Here is a 22797-nt window from a genome sequence, read left to right as displayed (position 1 = left end):
GTGCACATTAGCAAATAAACCAACGTGGTCTGAGACCATGGCCCGTGCTCTGTGAAATCTTCTCTCCCTCAGATTACCTTCATATTCCAGGAGGTCAAGACCGAATATTCTAAATGCCCCCATCAGTACCGCTCTGTGGAGGACTCAGCTGTGCTAAAGGACAATAAATGTTGTACCTCAGTTGCCAATTTAAAAGGGTCTGGCCCCCTGTATCTCAGCTTTAGATGTGCTTCCTTCAGGTCTCTAGGGAAGGTCTGGAAGAAAGAGAATTCTAAGTTTTGTTTCAAAGAACAGAACTTGTGTTCAAACTGAAGGCTGTTTGCTAAACTTTAGTTATTTCAGTGCTGCCTTCATAATTTTTGCCATATCTCATGCTCCCTTTTATTTTTTTACTTGAATTTTGATTTCATCCTAAGTAATAACAACTGCAAAAATCACATGCTTAAAGTGCTTCTTATAGTTTTTCAAATGGATAGCAAAATAAATGCATAGCCATTGGGTGATTGTCTATCTGCATCCTGCACAGAATTATGTCACCTACCCCTGTGGTGTGCTTACTACCTTGGAAAAAATTGTTCTAAGATTGTGGTCTTTTCCTCTCTACCCCTTTCTAGATGTGAAGCCTTTCTGATGAGAGCACTGGTATTCAGGCTGGGCACCTGTGTCCTGGCAGGTTCCACTAAGGCATCTTTGGGCATTTTGAGTTCTGGGCAAGACTAAGAGCATTTTCTTTCCTAAAGAGCAAGATAACATTAGCTCTACTTCTATTCCTTACCATCTACAAGGATGCTGGTTAAGATTGTGTTGGAAGAAAGCATATATTGATTTTTTAAGGTGTGAAAATCATAAGACAAGTGGATCCATCATTAGCACTTCTGGAAAGATTATTTGTGGGTAGTAATTCATTTCATGCATTGAGTACTTCTTTGAGCTTCTTTGAACTCTTCCTAGCTTGGGATCAGGAAAGCTGGCTTCAAGTATACCTTGCTTATTGTAAGGAAATGAAATAAAGGTCCAGGTGGCTTGGGACCTTATTACACTTTTCTTCTACTTGACTCAGGTTGAATATAAGCCTTTGGCTCAAGTCCGGAAGCCACCCTCCAAGATCAGGAACCTCAAAATGACCCGACATTTGCATAAGGTAGGAAGTGTTGGTTAGTGACTTTAGGAAAGGACGAGGGCAGTGGATGGAAGAAATAGCTTTTTACAGGCACTTTTGGCCAACTCAGCATGACAATGAGAGCCCTTTATCCATATCACCATGCTTCTCTCCACACAGTTTTAAACATGGCTATTTGTTGATAGTTAGATTATCTCTTTCCCAATCAGTTAATCAATCAATGTAGGAGGGCAGTGACCCAAGTGAGAAGGTCAAGTCTATAACGTAGCCGTAGAGGAAATGGGAGTTTTTGTTGCATCAAGAAAGATTTGCATTGTATAGCAAAAAAGGCCTTCCCCATGTTTGGAAGGTAAAATACTGGAATGAGAATAATAATGGCTATCACTTATGGAATACTCTACATAGTTTCACAAAAGCTATGAGGTAGGTCCCATTTTTGAGAGTGATGAAATAATTAAGGCTGAGAGAAAGAATCAGTGTGACCCATTCAGTGTCTACAGCTAGTGAGTGGTGGAATGGGGAGTCAACCCCAGATCCTGTGTGCTTGATTACTCTGCTCCCTGGAATCTTCTTTTTTTTTCCCCTCCAAGAATCTGGGTTTAGGCTCATCCTTGTTGTGGGGAGGAGTCTAGAAGAAATGACCTCTGGAGAATTTTCTTATCTGAGGTTTCTATACCTTATCCAATTTCTCTTTCTGTAGGGTACAAACACCAACATTACTTCACTCCCTTTTATGGATACCAAGGAGAAGAAGAATGTGATCAACCTCCCACACATCAGCAACAAAATTCTGCTGAAGCCTGGTGTGCTGTCCCGGGTAAGTACAGGGCAGTGGGCATGCTCCTGAGCAGACAGGTGAAAGACCTAGCTTCAGTTCAGAACCACATCTAGAAAAGTCCAGGAAGGTGGGGGAAAGGAGTAGCAGCTAAAGAGTTGGGTTCAAGTCCTTTTCTCACTCTTTGTACTGAATATGAACTTGGGTAAATATGCATTTTACTTTCTCTTACCTACAAAGTGGGCCTTTAGGGAGTTGTCAGGGATGATTCATTGACTAAAGGAAAAATGAAGTTGTGGTGTATAAATGATAGAAGAAAACAAAATCTTGTTTTCCTTCCATGTCATCTACCGTTTTTTTATAGGGACCCAATAAGATACTATGTAGGAAAGTCGTAAGAGGTGTTGTTATATAAATTCAAGTTTACATGTCCTTAAGCAAGTTACTTTATCTAGTTAGGAGCTGGCCTCCTCAAGAGCAATGATAAAAACTGTTCTCATCTCTTTCTACAGTGACACACCCCTGGGGTTGTCAACTGTATGCTCTAATGTGCATGTCTCCTGGGGCATGAGATGAGAATTAGATACTTCCTTTGGGAGAAAGGTGGAGAAAACCTACTGTCTCTTAACTACTGTTTTCTCCCTGGAAAGGTAGGACAAATCCTGTCTGGATGTGAGTGTTTTGGGGCATATAAATAGTTTATGTCCCCCAGAAGAAGTTGAAGTAGTTCTTTATTACCAATTTCTTTCCTTGGACAAGAAATTCAAACGCACAGTAGTAAGCTTCTGAGTACAAGGCTTTAGAAGCACCTTTCCACCCTAGCATGAAGACTCATGAACACAAGGTAGAAGAGAAACCACCAAAGAAGCACAAGGTGCCTCTGACAGCAGCAGGTATGACACTGGTGGGGTGGGCAGTAGCAGCATAGGCGGTGGTTGGGGGGGGGGGGGTCAGTGTTAAGAGCTGAGCTGACCTGGAGAGGGCCTAGTGGCCATATGTTGGAGTAGTCAACTAAGGCTACAAATCAAAATGAAAGAAGTTAAGCCTTTACCCTCTTACTGAAACAGTATAAACAAGAGGTTGGGTAAGAGGAAGTACCAGCATCACACTGTTCTATTACCTACCTTGGAACTATTCAAGGTAAGCGTCAGATGCATTAGTGCAGACAGAGGGCACTGTCTCACTGCCTGGGGAGCCCCAACGAAAGACTTCTGTCATTTTACGGACTTAGGAACAGAGGAAAGTGAGTGGGGAGGAGCTAGGAGTGGACAAGTCCAGAATACTGAAAGTAAAGTGTCCTGAAAATTCTGCCTTTCTCTTGACAAGGGGGTCTTGGCAGAGGTGCTTGAGGCAGGCCTCAGCTGGGTCTCCAATAGAGGGCTCTGAGTGGGGCCTTCTGGGTTAGACAGACTCAGATGCCTTAGAGAATCAGTCGCCTGCCAGGAGAATTTGGTCCTCAGCTGCAGCTCTGGTCAGAGACTACAAGCTCAGGCTGTGGACCAAGTCTGGTGTGGGAAGACAGCTGCCTCTGTGGAGCCTGCCAGATTAAGCCTGGGTAATTGTCTATTGTGAGGTCTGAAAGATCACACACAGTCTTCTGGCAGGAGCTACACTCCTCACGAAGTTCAGAGATTTCATGACCTCTTAGGATTCAAAGGAAGAGAACCAAAGTCCACTTAGCACTTACCATATGCCAACACTGTCCACTGCTCACAGCTTTTCTGCCACAGTGCTGAAGTTGAAATTGTTGTCCTTTTTAAATGATCTCAGGAGTGACCCTCCTGCCAGGAGATGATTTCAGTTCTGAGTTCATTCTGCCTTTACAGAGATGGTATCTGCCTCCTTCTATCTTGGGTCCTGATTTTGTCCTTTGGGCAAGGAACATGCCTTATTTAGCTTTGACATGACTGCTCTTCGGGTATATGAAGACAGTGGCCTTGTGCTCTATGTCTTTTTTTCTTTCTTTCTCCTCACAGTTCAACTTTTCAGCAGTTTGTCAAATAACATGGTGCCTCCTACCCTGATCCTGGCTTCCTGTCTCTGAGTACTCTTCATTTTATTCAAGTGTGAATCTCACTCCCCACCTGGCCCCCCTTGCCCTAACACAAACGCTCATGTGATCTGTCTCATGTAGATTAGAGAGGCACTAACAAGCATTTCCTCTATGGTTTGAAGTATTAGCTGGCTCCCCTGCAGGCCAGAGTGGGAGTAACCACAGGACTTTTTTTCTTTTTTCTTTTTTTTTTAGTTTTATTGATTTTATTTTTTTTAAATACACGATAGAGAAGTGCATTACATATAGAGCACAATGTTTCATATCTTTGTATATAGAGTATGTTCATGCCAATTCATGCTTTTATACATGTACTTTTTTGCATTACAATTCTTATATACCACAGTTTTTCATATCTGTTTATATATAAAGTATATTAACACCCAATTTGAGTCTTCATACATGTACTTTGGATAATGATGTCCATCATGTTCCACCACCTTGCTAATCCCCTGCCCTCTCCCTTTCCCTCCCACCCCTCTCCCCTATCTAGAATTCATCTAATCCTCCCATGCTCCCCCTCCTTACCCCACTATGAGTCTGCCTCCTTATATCAGAGAAAACATTCAGCATTTGTTTTTTGGGGATTGGCTAACTTCACTTAGCATTATCTTCTCCAATGCCATCCATTTACCTGTAAATGCCATGATTTTATTCTCTTTTATTGCTGAGTAAAATTCCATTGTGTATATATGCCACATTTTTTTTATCCATTCATCCACTGAAGAGCATCTAGGTTGACTCCACAGTTTAGCTATTGTGAATTGTGCTGCTATAAACATGGATGTGGCTGTGTTCCTATAGTATGCTGTTTTTTAAAAAAGGTACACTCATACGTTACTGGTGGGACTGCAAATTGATACAGCCAATTTAGAAAGCAGTATGGAGATTCCTTGGAAATCTGGGACTAGAACCACTGTTAGTTTGACCCAGCTATCCTTCTCCTTGGACTATACCACTGGACTTTTAAAGTTGCTTTTATGTCACCTGCCTGGTCCAGAAAACTTGTAGTTTTCAAACCTTCTCAAAATAAACTATTTGTCTGACCTGATTCCACATGAACTTGGACAAATATCACCTTAATGGTACACTATTGTTATAGGCTTTACTTCTGGACTTATTATTTTAAATATTTATAATAATAATGATAATAATAATAATTCATATTTTGCAGCAACCCATAGCTCTTGGGGCACTAAATTCTCTTTTCCCTTATGTTTGTGTTGTCATATTGAATTTTTTAAAATAGTTCCAAAACCTTGGCATTTATCCTTGTTATATTTCCTCGTGGGAATATTCTCCATGCATTATCTTTAAGAAACCACCTATTTGAGGAAAAGGCTCATGAACTAGAAAAGATATCACATCATCTGCACTTTCGGTAATACCCTTGTTGCCTCAACTTAACTAACAATTATCCGGTTTTTTCACATAGAAGCCCTAAAGAATTTTAAGAGTAAGCTGTCTCCTTATGAGCAAAGTGAAATCCTGGTCTACACAGAGCTATGGTCCCTGGGGCTTGATGCTGAGAAACTCAATGTGGCTCCAGAGAAATTCAGCAAGACAAGTTTTGATGATGAACATGGCTCCTATCTGAAGGTGATGAGGGAGGAGGTCATGGTGACCTCAGGTGGCTTGGGTGCAACAGAGAGTATGGAAAGGAAAGCAAAAGGGGATATTTTATAATGTTTTGTGTTGAGATGACAGGAACTAGACATTCCAACAGATGCTAATGAGTGCTAAACCAAATAAACACCTTGTTTAAACATGAAATTTAGTATGCAAAATCTTCTAACAGAATGGTGATTTTCTTCAAGGGTATTTGGGATAACAAGTTTGCATCCTGAGTGAACTCTCACAGGCTATTCTCTTGCACTGTCCTGGACCCCTTGGAAAAGATCAGACTGGAGTAAGATGCACTTGCCCCTCAATCTCCCTTTTTGTCTCCTCCACACAAGCCTATTCATGGCTCCTTTTGTGTTTTATAGCAGATGTCATTCCCTCCACAGATAAGAATAGTTTTTGTCACTGTAGTGTCCCTCGTGCACAGTGCTTTACTTCATTCCATTTTTCAAAAATTGATTGCAGAGACTCCTCTTTTTCTGACTGTACCTCTGGGGATCCCAGGGTAATGCCTCTTTCTCGCCTGAGGATGAAATCTGGACAGTGACCCCCTCTTCTGAGGATGCCTGCATGAGTGACACTTAGTCCACCAGGCTGTGAGCTGTCTGCACTTTCCTACTTCTGGAAATTCCATCACAATTTGGTTTTAGGATATGAATCTTTGAGGGCTTCATAGAAGAGATAAATTTTCTTAACATCATGTTTCTCAAGTTTGACTGTGCACACAAATCACTTTGGGTTTCTGTTCAGGTGCAGATTTGTGTTTAGCAGGTCTGGGGTGGGATCTGAGATTTTGCATTTCTGAAAAGCATCTTGGTGAAGCCTATACCACAGGTCCTTAGGTAACACTTCTAAGAAGCAAGGATGTGATTTTATCACTCACTCTTCATCTAGAACCCTGGTTTTTAACAATTTTAGGTCAAGGATCCCTTTGAGTATCTTCATCCCAGAAACATTAAGCTATGTATGTGCAATGCTTTGGGGCATTAATGGGTCCTTGGTTAAGAATCTTCAATATAAACATTTTCTCCAATTCAACCACATGTCCACAACCCCTCACTCCTTGCTCCTTCCTTTGCTTTGCCCTACCTGAGTCTAGAGTCTCTAAGAAATTAGCTGGGGTGTCAATACTACCTTTATGGGAATTCACTGGAACTCAGTTCTTTAGTCCCAAATCTTAGAGAAGTATGATTTGCATGGGGAGAGAGGGATAATGTGCATTCTCTGTAAGCTCCAATTTTTATTCCTATTTTATTCCAGCATATACACAAATATATAATTCCTAAACAAATGATAGCTACATTCTCACAACAAATGTTAATTGTAAAATTATTTACTGAGCACCTGTCATAAGCTTGGAATCTATTAGACTCTGAAAATACAAAGGGAACTATCATGAGTCAAGTAAGCACAACCAAAGTCCAAGTTGACATGTAAGCCAATAATTATGAGGCAACCAAACTGATGACATGAAGAAGATAAATGTAAATGCTTGAAAAATATATGCCAAATTTGTGCAGATTCTGTCCCATTTTCATGAAAGACCTTTTAGTCTAGACTAACCCTCTCTGATGTATCAGTAAAATGTTTTACATGCTCAAATTTATGGTGTTGATTCTTCTTTGTGAATAATCCTTTATCCTCAAACACACAGTCACAAACCAACCTGAAAACTTGTACATGCTCATCCCTCACCTCTTTCAAATTCATGTGTAATTGTAGAAAGCTGAGATCAAGAGCCTGATGACCTTAGAAATCATCTTATCCAGATTCTCATCTTCATCTTCACAGATGCGGTCACTCTAGCTCAGAGTACATAAGTGACTTATTTGAAGCCACCTAGCTCAAGTCTTTAATGGAAAATTTCCTGTGGTTTTAACTAAACACCTGGTTTCTTGCACAAGGATAGTCATGGGTGATTCTGGCTCTTAGAAAATATTACTCTCACCAAGAAGTCTGTATTAACTTCAGAAGGGGACTAAATATGAATAAGTATAAGAGAGGAACAAATCTGGTCAGGAAGGAACAGAACAGGCATAAAGCCTTCTCTGATTGATAGAGGCACATCAAGGGTCAGAGATAGAACTCCCCTAAAAGGGAGCTGATGTTGAACTTGAAGAGTCATGAAATGTCCAAAATAGAAAGAACTTTCAGTTTTATCCAGCCCCCTTACTTTTTAGGTCCCAAGAAAGACATGCAGGAAACCAAAGGGCTGGGACTAGCACCCAACATTTCCAAAGACTAACTAATGTTCTTTTCCCTGCTTGACATGGATGGAGCCTGTGGAACTAACTGCCCCTGGCACCACATGGGTGGTCTTGGATCCAGGAGATCACCTAATCACTACAGTAACAGAAAGAAGGGTGGGAGTTCAGAACCACTCCCCTCCAAGGAGTGACCCATGATCTAGGGATGGGGATCCAAGGGCCCTAGGGTCTGGCTCTTTTCCTCACCTCTGGCCTGGCTTCTGCAGGTCCTGCATGACCACATTGCCTACCGCTACGAGGTTCTGGAGACGATTGGAAAAGGGTCCTTTGGACAGGTGGCCAAGTGCTTGGATCACAAAAACAATGAGTTGATGGCCCTGAAAATCATCAGGAACAAAAAGAGGTGTGGCTCCATGGATGACATAGGCCATAGAAGATGGATTGCCTGGCTTCTAGCTGCTTCAGGACTCCAAACCTTTCTGCCTCTGCCTCTTCCTCTTATATTTCTCTTCATTCTCCCTTTCCTATTTCTCTCTCTTCATGTCTGAGTCCATGAAGGGGCAAAGCGGAAGTAAGAGTGTGGAATTATTAGTGCTTTCTGCGGTGTTAGACATTTCTGTTGGGGTTGTGGTAGGGTCTGAGAAAACGGGCTAATTGCTGCAGTATGACATGATACCTGTGTTTTCTGTCCTCATTCCCCACCCTCCCTGCCACTCCCCAATCACCTCAGATTTCACTACCAGGCCCTGGTGGAGCTGAGGATCCTGGAAGTCCTCAGAAGGAAGGATAAAGACAACAAGTACAATGTGGTACACATGAAGGACTTTTTCTACTTCCGGAATCACCTCTGCATCACCTTTGAACTTTTGGGGTCAGTCTTTTTGATTCATTTTCTTTTGAAAAGTTGCTTAAGGGAACTTGAAGAAAAACTTTGAAGTCATAAAACTAGATTTTTCTGGGCGTGAATATCTAGTGACTAGTGTAGACATAGCAGTCGCACAGTTATCTAGCAGGTCCAGGAGTGAGGAGAACGGGACCCAAAACGGAGATCTCACCCCATTCCTCAGTAAACCTGTTATCTGCCAGCATACTCATGTTGTGCTTCCCTGGTGCTGAGGACTAAGTACTGAGTAGGTGGAAAGTCCAAAACAAGGCCTCTGCCCTCAAGAGCTAAATTGAAACATGTTTAAAAGGACTTTCTTTGCTATCATGTTCCCCACACACTGGCTTCCCATCTCTATGGTATAGAGGCTGAAACCTAAAAGAACAGGAAGCTGTATGATCAGAGTGGGAAAAGGACTTTAATTCTGAGTAAAGAAGGAGAAGAGCAGATATTTTGGGTAAGAGAGCAGAGTCTTGATTTAAATAGATTGAAATCATTTGGGTGAATATTGGAACTGAAAAAGCATTCTAAATGGGAAAATGCATGCTAATTTGATTATTCTTCTCTCTGAGAAGTCAATATGCTGCAATTTAAACAAGCCCAGAAGACATTTAGCAAAGGAGAAAAATCAGGGTGAACCCTTAGAAGACATATGTTTCTGGATTCCCTGAGTTAGTACTTGGTGCTCCCACGACACCATCACTGATGGTGAGGTTCTAGGAACAGGCTATATTTGAGAGGGAGCATGGGCACTCCCCTCACCATCTCTGATAATTACAAAATGTGTTCTATCCTACCATATGCAACAGGGCATCGTCTTCTGTGGAGCAAAACAGACAGTCCAGGCTGCCTTTCTTGCCCATTAATCACAATGCCCAGTTAGGACATCATTGTACTTTAAAAGGGCTCTGTGAGGTCAAGAGAGGCCAGTGTGTAGAAGGAGAATCCTAAGCCTAGTAAGGTGGAGGTGCCCAGGTCAGGATGGCATTTCTCTGTTGTACCTCTCAAGAATGAATGGCTTGCCAGGCACAATGGTGCACACCTGTAATCCCAGCAGCTCAAGAGACTGAGAAAGGAGGATTGCAAGTTCAAAGCCAGCCTCAGCCATTAGCAAGGCCCTAAGCAACTTATTGAGACCCTATCTCTAAATAAAATATAAAAAAGTGTTGGGGATGTGGCTCAGTGGTTAAGTGTCCCTGGGTTCAATTCCTGGTACCAAAAATATGGCTTTCTAAATACCACCAAGGCTAGATAATCTTAGAAATGGAAGATCAGGAAGAGCCTGCAGAGTCATTTCTAGGTCCTTCTCTTTCCTTCCTATCTTTGTCTCACAGTTTGCACAGAGATCACAAATTGGCAATTTACAAACAAGTTTTTCTTTTTAAAGTGCTTGGCATTAGTTTCCAAGACTTATAAGTTAGCAGATTTCATATAATTGAATATGCTTTTATATAATATTTCAGGATTCTACCTCTCTAGAGAACTGAGGATTATCTGGCAAGAGCCAGCCTTCATTATAGCAAAGCCACAGTTAGATGGGACCAAGCAGCCACACTTGTCTTTAATAGAGTAGGAGTCCCTCATTTACCTTAGCTCTTGTCAGCACACTCTCTTTCTCCTTTACCTACAATATTTAGATAATCTTGTTAGGTCAGGGTAGGAATGACTTGGTTGAGTGACTGGTGGGCTTCCGGGGCCCTTCCAAGGGCCTGAGAACTATGACTATTATAGAAATTTGATCCAATCTCTGAACCCACACATGTAAATGAAGTACTTAAGTGGCTTTGTCATGAAAGAAATCAGGGTACATTGGAGAATCCAGCATGTTTGAGTGCCAATCTGGGTCTACCCTGAGTCACTGAGAAGGCTCAGTTTATCAGAAAGAAAAACCTTGCCTACTGATTTGAGATTTACTTGCTTCTAGAAGGGAATCCAGATAACACAGGATTACTTGAAGGTTCAAACTTGGATACTTTTTATACTCATCACTTTTTCTGTCTTTCCCAGAATCAACTAGTATGAGTTGATGAAGAGTAATAGCTTTCAAGGTTTCAGTCTATCGGTAGTTCGGCGCTTCACGCTCTCTGTATTGAAGTGCTTGCAAATGCTTTACGTAGAGAAAATCATCCACTGTGATCTCAAGCCTGTGAGTATAACCTCTGTCCTGCCAGGAGAGCAGGTTCTCTTTAGTGGCAGTTAGGGCAGCCAGCATGGCCAGGGCTTCCAGAGTGGCAGCCCTAAATTTCCTGCTTATAGGCTAAGTGAGATGCAGTGAAGCCTGAGGCACACATTTTGGAAGGACTAAGAGAGGTGTAGTGTACTTGAGGCAGCTAAGAACCAGAGGGGTTTCCTGCAGAAGTGGTAGGGGTGGGTGGTGGCTGTCTTGAGCATCAAGATGTTCCACAAGTAGTTGTGGGGGTCTGGATTTACCCACTTTTGCCCTTTCAATCGTTAGTCGCTTATAGTTCTTAAGAATTCTTGCTGGATTCTAGAGTTTTCCCTTATCTGTTCTGCAGAGGCTTGTGCCATTCACGAAGATGGATCATTCTTCTACTCTGCTCTGCTAAGTCCTTACTAGATCCACTGTACTCTGTGTTGCTCCTCAGGTATGGCCCACCTCAGACCACTTCCTCTCCTTCAGTGGCTGTGCCCTTCTTACTTGTCATGCTAGTATTGTATTCTTAGCTCATTCTGTGTCTCCCACTGGACTGCAAGCTCTCCCAAGGTCAGACTGTTATGTCCCCAGGACCTAATATGGTGCCTGTGAGAATAATGGAAGGCAATAAATAAATGCTTGTTAAATGAGCCAATGATTGCCAATATGAAGAAGTAATACTATAGAGGTAGCTAAGGACAACATGTGAGGAACGCTCGTTCCAAAAGTAATCTGACCTTCACAAGGTGAATATCCCTTAAATTCCTTACTCCCTTCTCTGCACCCCCAAACATGATTTAATTTTTTTAAACTGTTACTCATAAATAAAATTGAGGATATTTTTTGTAACTTAATATTGTAAAGATATGGGAGGACATTGCTTTGTTCTCCATTTCCAAATTCCTAACCTTTAGCTTTGCGGTTCCAAAAATTCACAATGCCCATGGTTCTTGGGCTTAGGGAAGTGACTTTCACCAAGGAAATCTGTAAGACACTTAATGGCTAAAATATAAAGTAACAGATTTCCTTGACAAAGTATATCAAGTAGACCAAATATGTGCATCCCTTTGGAAAACATACACACAACCAGCAGGGTATTTTGTGAGTAAAGAATCAGGGAATTATTCTTATGGACTTCATGGTTAGTATGGATGAGCTATGATAGCTCATTGCATTTGTCCCTTCCCTGGAATTCTTTCTACCAAAAAGATGGGAGATGAGAGGGTATGGTAGTCAGCTTTTGGTCCCTGTGATAAAATACCTGAGATAAACTACTTACAAAGAGGAAAGATTTGTTTTGGATCACAGTTTTCAGAGGTTTCACTCCATGGTTGAATGGCTTCAACCATGTGATGAGGCAGAACCTGGCATTAGGAGTTCATGGCAGAGCAAAGCTGTTACCTCATGCGGCTGGGAACCAAAGAAAGAGACAGGGTCCCAATATCCCCTTCAAAGGCACAACCTCAGTGACCTAACTTCCTCCAATTAGTCCCATCTCCTAAAGGACCTACCACCTCTCCACAGTGCCATAGGCTGATAACTAAGCCTTCCACACAGCAAACTTTGGGCTTTTATCATAACAAAGGGCCAGCCCCATCTAGTGAAGGGGTCTTCTTTCCATTGGGCTAGAGACTCACTAGAAATTCTTTTAAGATTTCTGCTAATTATCCTCCTTGCATTAACACAAACATTCTTTAGAAAAGATACCGTGGAGCAAATTTGGATTTTTAGTTTTGGTACCAGAGGCTTCAGAAGAGGCCTGCTATGTCATATGTGCCATGTTATGTACTCAGCACGCAATCACATGATCCATTCATTTGACATGAGATCCTTGAGGCACAAGTAGGACTTTAATCTTCCAATCTCAGCCAGTGCTGAAAGGATAGCCCAGAAGCTCGACCTTGTCATTTCATGGGTTCCCCAAAGTCAGTGTGAGACACACAAACCCCAATCTAACTTATTTAGTTACTTATTCATTTATTTGTTTATTTATGTTCTTTATTGTCATAGTGGTAGGTCTACAGGGGCATTAAACCAATTCAGTGATATTTGTAAGGCAAGTGAGGCACAGAACTGGGTGTGGAAGAAGATATTAATAAACCCACCATCTTCAGGAGTTACATAATCAATATGGGGAAAGATACATGCAAAACAGTGAATAATGAATCCAAAGAAGGTGTAGACTACAAATCAATGGGAAATAAGAGCAAGAGAGTACAATGGAATGTGGAGGAGATGCCAGAGGAGGAGTTTGAAGGTGGTCAGATTTGAACTAGGCCCTGTAGGGATGAGCATTTAAGTAAGTGGAGCACCTTGGACAACATTAATTTTTATAAACTTGACCTGTCTTTTTTCTCTTTGTGCTAGGAAAATATAGTACTATACCAAAAGGGCCAAATCGCAGTTAAAGTTACTGACTTTGGGTCCAGTTGTTATGAGCACCAGAAAGGTAGGTTCCCCACTGTCTTGAGTTCTCCCATTGCAATTTCTCTTCGTTTACACACAAGACTACCTGGGTTCCAATCTAGGATCAGCCATCCAGGGTTACTAGTATGATTTTGAACAAGGTGTTTCACTTCTCTGAGCCTAAGTTTCCTCATCTATAAAATGAGAAATTAGATTCAAATACCATAGAGGCTCTTTAAAGATCTTATATTCTGTGGACATGAAGTTACCAATAAACATTGGGTCACAAAACTAACTACATGTGTATCAGAAACACCTTGGGGCTTTGAAACATTATAGTTTCCAGGACCTCACCCTACTAAATTTCTGGAGAGTGCACAGGAGTTTGCACTTTAGAAAACAGCCATTCTAATGTTTGGGATTTACTGTCCTAGATTCTCTAGGCTTTGTACTTTTTTTCCAAACTAGAATGCAGGAAGTAGCCCTGGAGCACATTTGCATCAACCTTTATTGGATTTGATTTAAGATCAATTAACTTGGCTTCTGTCAAGACTGATGTAGAAAACATGTACCATTCAACAAATGTCTATTTTCTGGTATTCATTATTTGCTGGTTTGGGTACCAAAACCAAAACATGAAATATTACCTGTCCTGGGTTGCTTATGTATAATGTAAGAGACAGAAAGATTAAAAAAAAAAAGTAAAATAAAATAGGTAGAATGATTGGGAAGATACACAGGCTCTATTAAGGGCACGCACACACAAAAAGACTGTGGGACCAGCCTTCCTGGTGTCAGAATGTGTCAGAGGGAGCCCTCTGAGGCTGCAGAAAAGACTATCGGATAGGTATTCCCAAATAGTCTGCAGAACCACTTTGGAGGACCTATCTCCTTAATATATTTTTCCATATGGATCCTATAAGAATTCCATCCAGAAAACAATGCTCCCCATAAAGAACTTGTATGTTTACTCTTTTTAGATATTGGCAACTGTATTAACCTATTAGTTGCTATTTATCTTGGGCTGCCAGGATGCTCAGAACTGAGTTTGCAATTACTGTATACTTGCTTTCTGACGGTAACGTCCTCCTTTATATTTCTCCTGACTTTCCTTTTATCTTTGACTATGAGGCACTATGGAGTATGGATACTGGAATTGGACTTCCTGGTTTCAATTCCCAGCTCTGTTCACTGGAAGCTGAATGACCTTGACAATTCATTTAACCTCAGTTTTCTTATCTTTAAAATTGAGACAAAAATTGTACCTGCTTCATAGGGCTTTTGTAAGGATTGGAAGAATTCATCTACATAAAGCACTTGGGATAGTGCCTGGCACATGCTAAGCACCACACAGGTGCCATTAAATTTATGATTTAAAGTACCCTATATATATGAACTTGGCATAGTACTCAAATTCATTTTGGAAAAGGCATGGTATAAAAGTTGTTTTTAATCAAACATTTATTTTAAGTTAAAGAATTATTACATTCTTATAACCAATCTAAACATTAAAGAAGTGATTATAGCCCCTCTCAATCCAGGAAATCACAACATAGGAAAAATCAAAATGTTCCATTTCCCTGGTTTTAGATTCCTTATCTATAAAATTTAGGCCCCCTACAATATAATCTTCTTTCTATCTTTATTTGCTGAGATTTTTGTTGAGATTTTCTTTTAGTACTTCATTATACTATATATATATATATATATATATATATATAATATATTGAATAGACATTGAATTTAAATTTTGCATTTTGTACACTTCCAATTCTGATATGCTTCCCCCAGTGCCAAATCACAATACTGTCAGAAATTATCTTTCCAAAGCTCACCTGACAGTTTGAAAACTTAGTTTATATTAGTTTTATGGTTTGCTTCTTTAAAAACTTGTCTGACATAAAGTATTTTAAAGTACCCTGCTTTAACTTGCTCAGAACAATGCCTGCTTTGGAGTTCCTTATCAATCATCAGGTTGTTGTGAGGATTTGATGATGTTTTGTTTTTGATGTTACTTTCATCTTGCAGAGCTCAATAGGGTAAGAAGGTGGGGATAGGGGGATTCTAAATTATCTGCCATCTTTAATTGCCAAACTATCCTGGAGAGGGGGCCCTGGAGAGAAAGCCAGCTTGCCCACATCAGATTTCTCTTTTTGCCCTAACAGTATACACCTATATCCAGAGCCGGTTCTACCAAACCCCTGAGGTGATTCTGGGTCACCCCTACAATATGGCCATTGATATGTGGAGCCTGGGCTGCATCTTGGCAGAGCTGTACACGGGTTACCCTCTGTTCCCGGGGGAGAATGAGGTGGAGCAGCTGGCCTGCATCATGGAGAAGGAGGAAGGCCTGCTTGGTTGATGTCCTTGGATGGCTTCAGTCCTGACATGGGGCTACATCAGGCTCATCAAGGGCAGTGGCCTGCATACTATTTTTTTTTCCTTTGGTCAAAGTTTCCCTAAAAGTGTTTTTGAAGTTACATACTTCTTGTACATTTTTGAGAACTAACATTTTTATTATAAATTTACATAGTTTCAAAGGATGCCATTTCCCCCTTAATGTAAATTGTGACATTTAAAAATAAAACTGTTAAAGCAATCTTTCAAATATAGCCAAAAGAATTTAAAAAAAAAAAAAAAAAAAGAGTGACCTAATACCCACCAAAATCTACCTTTAAAAGGACATGAATAAGTTCTTTAACAGTTGTACCTTTCTTTAACTCTTTTTCCTCCTTGAATGAACTTTTTAAATTCTACCTCATATATAGAATTTTATTCTAATTTAATATAGCTTTATTTTTAAATATATCAATCACTATAACTTCAAATTTTTATTATCATAAGCTCCATGTGTAGAATTTTTTTCTCAAGAGATCACTAAAATAGAACTAGTGCATAAATTAAGATAATTAGTAGGCATAAAATGTGAAATTTTACTTCACATTGTATATACCTCTTAGAAGAATAAATGGAGCTGAGTTTTCTCTTTTTCCCATTAATTCTTATACCTGTAAGTGAACACTACTTCTTTAAAAAAATTTTTTTTTAGTTGTTGATAGACCTGTATTTTATTTATTTATATGTGGTGCTGAGAATTGAACCCAGTGCCTCACACATGCTAGGCAAGTGCTCTACCACTGAGCCACAAACCCAGCCCCAACATTACTTCTTGCTACAATGAACAGGCTCAGGACCAGGCCATTACAATACATTGATTGCAAAGATGTGAACCCAGGAAGGAAAGCTGTTCTAGTTATGTTTTCTCATTCTATGACTTTTTCTGAATTCTGTGTAACAATTGAATAATGATCTATCATCAGAAATTATTTTTATCAACCTATCAGCTGAAACAAATAATTGGAAATTATCTGACAAAAAATAGGTAGCGTTCAGTAATGACTTTTGCTTTTTTAACCTGGGAGGACTATTTCCCAGTAAAAAGGCTTTACTAAGACTCATCACAGGATTATTAATCACATCTCATTTTTTTTTCAATGAAGTTTTCTTGTAGAGCTAAATTAGACAAAATGGAGAAAATAACTAAAAATTTGAAAAATTCAAATTTTAGGATTTTCCTAGTAAACTGATAAAAGTTTGACCGTGAATCTCTCTAAATCAAAAGCTAAATTTCTGTTTTCTAGATTGTCTCAAAGTTATTCAGTGACACATGCCTTTGAGAAGTATTAAATATAAATGATTTCATTTGTTGTTTGAAACTAATAATAAAATATTAAAATAATTTAGATGAAAATATCTAGAAATGGTAACTATGGTGGAATCAACACTGGCCTGGGAGTTAGTAAATTTGGGGTCTAGCCCTTGTTCTGACTTTTTGGCAAGTCATTTCCCACTCTGGACTGGAAAATGAAGGGGTCAGACCAGATGACTTCTAAGGTTAGTAATGATTTTATGAAATATCCCTGAACCATTCCTGCTTCTAATACCAAGGTGAATGGGGCATCTGGCTTGAGCTTCCCACTGCCCCAGGACTGACTCAGTTTCCCCTTGATATCTGTAGGGTTGAGGAGCAGGAAGGCAGGATTGTGCATGGATTATGGCCAGAAACCTAGGGCTGAGAGCAACCCATAAATTTCTTTATCTGTACACTCCTATAAGGTTCAGTAGAGAAAAGTGAATAAGTAGGCCTATACTTTTCTTTCCAAGAAGGAATTTATCTTATAAGAAATGCCTTCTCTGGTGATTTGTATCTCCTTTCCCTCCCTTCTCTTCCCGGTGTTCCATGCTGGGGTGTGTCATTCCTAATTCAATGTGATCAGCATGTACCGACATTGAGATCTGGCTGCTATCAAGGTGGCTTGCCTTTGTTGGTGCTGATGTATGTTTAGAATAGCATGTGAATCTTAAGATACTGAGACAGCCCTGGAGACATGAGCTCTGGGTCCGCCATGCTACTGACTTGATGTCATCACTTAATATCCTCAAGTTCTTATCTGTAAAAGGCAAAATGTGGCCAAAGTCCCACCTAGCTCTTAACAGTCTTTGAATCTGTGACTTCACCAAGAGTGAACCAACTACACTGTGCTTGTTGAAGGTGCTGGGTCTGCCGCCAGCCCACTTCATTCAGACGGCCTCCAGGAGACAGACGTTCTTTGGTAAGTCCCCAAGTCTAATCTCTTTATCTCATTGTGTCTAATGAGGTGTCACAGATCTTGAAGGTACTTCCCATACCCTAAATCTCATATTTTGCTTTTCTCCTGTCCCCATACCAAAGGGCAGGATGTGGTTTAGGAGCTTACAGGCAATGAAAAGTGGTCCCAGATTGCATGCTGGAGATGAGATGGGTGAAATCACAAGGGGAATGGGTTCTTGGCAATACAAATGCATTGGAGCAGGAGAATGATCAGGTTCCCACTCAGAAGACCAGTGAGAGAAGAGGGCTGTGGCTGCCTCATCCCTGCAGTTGGCCCTTGCTCTGGAACACCCGACACAAGGCTGTTGAAGGCCCTGGTTCCTTGAACTGTTTTTTGTTACTGTTTTCAGTCAGTCACTTGCAAGCCATCATTTTACTTCCAACTGACTTGTAAAACTTTTTTTTTTTATAAAGTATATTTAATTTATATTTGATGACTTAAAGATGATCAGTTAGTAAAGCTGTGCATAGCCAAACTGCCCTTTCTTATTCTACCTCTGTTAGCAATTACTTTTTGTTAAATGTTAGTCATTGATTTAGACATTAAAAAAGCAAAGCAGTATTAAATTATCTGCAATTTAATATTTTTATAAAGATATATGTAATTGCTATATTACTGTGATATTGGTTCCTAGGTATTGGGGTGGTCAACTGAGGGGAGCCTTTACAACCAGGATGCTCTATATATAAACAAAAAATGTATCACGAGTTGGCTATTTTACAAGTGTTTTTGTTTTTGTTTTATTTTGTATCGGAAATTGAACCCAGGGGTGCTTAACCTTTGAGCCACATCCCCAGCCCTTTTTATATTTTATTTTGAGACAGGATCTTGCTAAGTTGCTAAGGGCCTCGCTAAGTTGCTTAGGGTCTTGCTAAGTTGCTGATACTGGCTTTGAACTAATGATCACCCTGCCTCAACTGTCCAAGTTGCTAATTTTAAAGGCATGCACCCTGTGCCTGGCCTTATGAGTGTTTTTCCACTCAAACTGTCTAGTGAAAGTCCCTATATTACTAACCTTTGAAATCTTCTGTTTGCAAATGAATTAATTGTAAAGGAATTAGAATTAAGCTGTATTCATGAGTAAATATCAGAAAGTTTTATATTTCCATGTACAGTAAAGCATATTTATTCTGAAAATGTATACTAATGAGTAAATACTTATTTCCCTTGATTTGTCTCTCTGGTATGGCAAACTGAGTATTGTCTGTTGAATTTGAATCCCTCAAGAGGACATAATGGGGAAATTAAGCTTTATATGATTTCTAAAGAAATTCCACAGAATATAAATCTGGACTAAAAAAAAAAAAAACTTTTAAGTGAAAAACAGTATGATAAACTACAAAATGAATGATGCATATTTGTGGGTCTATAAATGGCTCGTCATAAGACTTCACTTCTTGGCATAAGTCTTTAGAGTCCTGCAGAGTTGGGTGTTGTATTTTGGAAGTGGATCACACTGCAGTTATGAAAATGAGTGGTGTTATTCTTGACTCCTTCAGAATATATCCCTCTGACCTTTCAGCTGCCGCCTCTTCTCTGCCTCTGTCATAAGCCAAGCTTTGGTTAAGGAAAATGGATTAATAGTTAAAACTATTTTATCCATCTAGTTTCCACTCCCCAAACTAATTTTAAACACTTGCTTCAAGGATTTATGTAATCTTGGTAAAGCTAATAAAAGCTCTAAAATTTTAATAAAAGTTTTAGGGAAAATGCAACTTTTGGATTCCTACTGTGTAATATTTATAAAGTGGTTTGAAGGCAAATACCCAACACAAGTTAAAAGCAAAAGCCAGTGATTATAATAATACAGTTAGTTCTGTAGCAGTCTTTATTGACAAATAGCTAAAAGAAGTCCCGCATTACATCACAGCTATTTTTCTCCTTTTGCCAAAATCATTAGATGGTGGGAAGTGCCTTTACAAAACTATCAAATTACTGTTGTTTCATTTTTGGTAACTTTAGCAGCAGTTCTTTTATTCTTCATCTCAGCAAGATTATGAGGTTGAGATACAAAGTGAATCTAATGCGTAACACCATTTTCTAGGTGAGAGATGACAGAGTTCCTCAAACTTGCCCTGGATGCTTCTGATCCACCTGCAGGGTAGAGGTTAATTTTCACTTTTGTGTCCATTAGGATTCCAAATGAATTCTGGATAATAATGATGAATTAGTACTATTTGTTTTGCCAAGGCGTAAATAGTTCTATGTATAGTAATTTCATTTATCATACTTTTATTTGTAAGCTAATAAATAAACATTTTTAGAAATCAAAACAATTCTCCCTGTTGTTCTTTCCCCACCCATAGATGACTGTTTCTTAGTTTCATTGTGTATCCTTCCAGTGTTTCTTGTGCAGATCCAAATATTATTTCCCTCCTTCCTAAAAAGGTGATGTTCTTTTTATTTTATTCTATACCATGATTTTTCTATTTAATTAGTATCTTTACGTAAGTCTCTCTCTTAAAGACACTGCTTGCTACACATTATTCCATTAGGTAGATATATCACTATTTATTTGTTAATGAAACCATTAATAAATGGTTATTTGAGCTACGGTTAGGGAAACCAACTTCCTGTCAATGTACATTTGGAATATTTACAATCTTTTCTATTAGAAATAATTTTAATATGAGTGAATGCAGGTATTCCTAGCATCAGGGCTGTGGTTTAATAAGCCCGCCAGTTAATTCTGATGAGGCTCAAGTTTGAGATCCATTGCTCCAGGCAGCCATTGATCACAATGGTCAGGAGCCTACGCAGAGACTCAGTCTGTATTCCTAGTCATGGCTCAAGAAACATTTGATTAAAGCACAAGAGTTTTAACTGAATTCTCCTTGATTCTACTTTTTACTTACTTGAGGATTGCTTTTATTGGTCTACCGTGTCATCTGGTCTTGCCCATGTACTCCCCTCTCCTCTTTCCTTTCCAACCTCCATTTCCCCAGTTACCTGGTAACCAATTTTTCTAGTCCTCTCACCCTTCTCATTGTTTCAAGGCTGTTTGAATTTGTTTTGTTTTTTAACTCCTAAAATTGTAGTGTCCAAGCCTCAGTTCAGTGTGCTGTGGTTTGCAGGATAGTGTTCAGTACTACAAAATGTTCCTTCTTTCCCATTCCATTCCAATGCCCTTTCCCTTGCTCAGTTCAAGGTCAGCAATATAAGGACTGATCTTCATGTTTTGGTTCTGCCTTTGAAAGTAATTTTGAGTAATATATTTATTTTGACAAGATTATTTAACAAAAATAATGTATGCACATATATAAATATTTTAAAAATAGCATTATACTCTTGCAGTTTATTTAAGATTGATTCCTAATCTATATATATATTTTTTCAAGTGAACTTTTTTTTTTTTAATTTTTTATTGTTGGTTATTCAAAACATTGCACAGTTCTTGATATATCATATTTCACCCTTTGATTCAAGTGGGTTATGAGCTCCCATTTTTACCCCATATACAGATTGCAGAATCACATCAGTTACACATCCATTGATTTACATATTGCCATACTAGTGTCTGTTGTGTTCTGCTGCCTTTCCTATCCTCTACTATCCCCCCTCCCCTCCCCTCTTCTCTCTCTGCCCCCTCTACTGTCATTCATTTGTCCCCCTTGTATTATTTTTCCCTTTCCCCTCACTTCCTCTTGTATGTACTTTTGTATAACCCTGAGGGTCTCCTTCCATTTCCATGCAGTTTCCCTTCTCTCTCCCTTTCCCTCCCACCTCTCACCCCTGTTTAATGTTAATCTTCTTCTCATGCTCTTCCTCCCAACTGTTCTTAGTTACTCTCCTTATATCAAAGAAAACACTTGGTACTTGTTTTTTAGGGATTGGCTAGCTTCACTTAGCATAATCTGCTCTAATGCCATCCATTTCCCTGCAAATTCTATGATTTTGTCATTTTTTAATGCAGAGTAATACTCCATTGTGTATAAATGCCACATTTTTTTTATCCATTCGTCTATTGAAGGGCATCTAGGTTGGTTCCACAGTCTTGCTATTGTGAATTGTGCTGCTATGAACATCGATGTAGCAGTGTCCCTGTAGCATGCTCTTTTTAGGTCTTTAGGGAATAGACCGAGAAGGGGAATAGCTGGGTCAAATGGTGGCTCCATTCCCAGCTTTCCAAGAACTCTCCATACTGCTTTCCAAATTGGCTGCACCAATTTGCAGTCCCACCAGCAATGTACAAGTGTACCCTTTTCCCCACATCCTCGCCAGCACTTGTTGTTGTTTGACTTCATAATGGCTGCCAATCTTACTGGAGTGTAATCTATACATTTTAATTTGGGGTAGTTTGAAATTTTGAGCTCATCGGTAGAGCTCTAGAATGAATTGCATTTTTATAGGTTCAATTATGAAGTGTGTTATGATTCAGATGATCTTTATGAATATCATTACCCTTCATAGCTAGTTTTCTTCTTTTCAAAAATGACATAACTTGATATTAAAGTTTTTTCCTCCCTCTTTCTATTTTAGTGGGGAAACAAGATTGAACAAAGAGAAAGTACTTCAAGGTTGGCATAATCTGGTTGTTATTCTAAATCTCTGCTTTAGTTGTTAAAGTGATATGCAAATTAATCAGATTCAGTGGGTAGGGTAGCCTGGGGGCAGCACTGTACTGGGATTGACTTAGATTGAGATTTCAGAAATAAAGTATATAACAGCCACAGAATATGATCAGAGCAACTGGTAACCAAGAGGAATAAATCTCTTGACTGAACTAAACAGACACAACAGCTCTTCAGCTGGGCGTAGTGATGCAGACCTGTAATCCCAGTGATTTGGGAGGCTGAGGCAGGAGGATCTTAAGTTCAAGGGTACCCTCAGCAATTTAGTGAGGCCCTGAGCAACTTAGTGAGACCCTGTCTCAAAAAATAAAAAGGGCTGGGGACAGCTCAGTGGTAAAGTACCCCTGAGTTC

At 39.6% G+C, this 22797-nt stretch overlaps 1 protein-coding gene across 1 annotated transcript in view; it reads left to right on the top strand.

Annotated features, from left to right (window-relative positions):
• Window positions 1-998: 998 nt before the first annotated feature.
• The window catches only part of LOC124091556 (dual specificity tyrosine-phosphorylation-regulated kinase 4-like), a gene marked incomplete at its 5' end in the record, with an annotated part of 33969 nt that continues 12170 nt past the window's right edge, over window positions 999-22797 (top strand). Inside the window, 10 exon segments of the mRNA XM_058578724.1 lie at window positions 999-1141; window positions 1821-1963; window positions 2718-2788; window positions 5384-5547; window positions 8045-8181; window positions 8509-8649; window positions 10669-10807; window positions 13184-13265; window positions 15388-15558; window positions 17773-17835. Of these exon segments, the coding sequence (XP_058434707.1) occupies window positions 999-1141; window positions 1821-1963; window positions 2718-2788; window positions 5384-5547; window positions 8045-8181; window positions 8509-8649; window positions 10669-10807; window positions 13184-13265; window positions 15388-15558; window positions 17773-17835 (1254 nt within the window).

Source organism: Marmota monax, unplaced genomic scaffold (genome assembly GCF_021218885.2).
Source record: "Marmota monax isolate L192 unplaced genomic scaffold, Marmota_monax_Labrador192_F-V1.1 WCK01_AAM20220418_F8-fsc01808, whole genome shotgun sequence".
Lineage (NCBI taxonomy): Eukaryota > Metazoa > Chordata > Mammalia > Rodentia > Sciuridae > Marmota > Marmota monax.
This window is presented reverse-complemented; position numbering and strand designations above follow the sequence as displayed.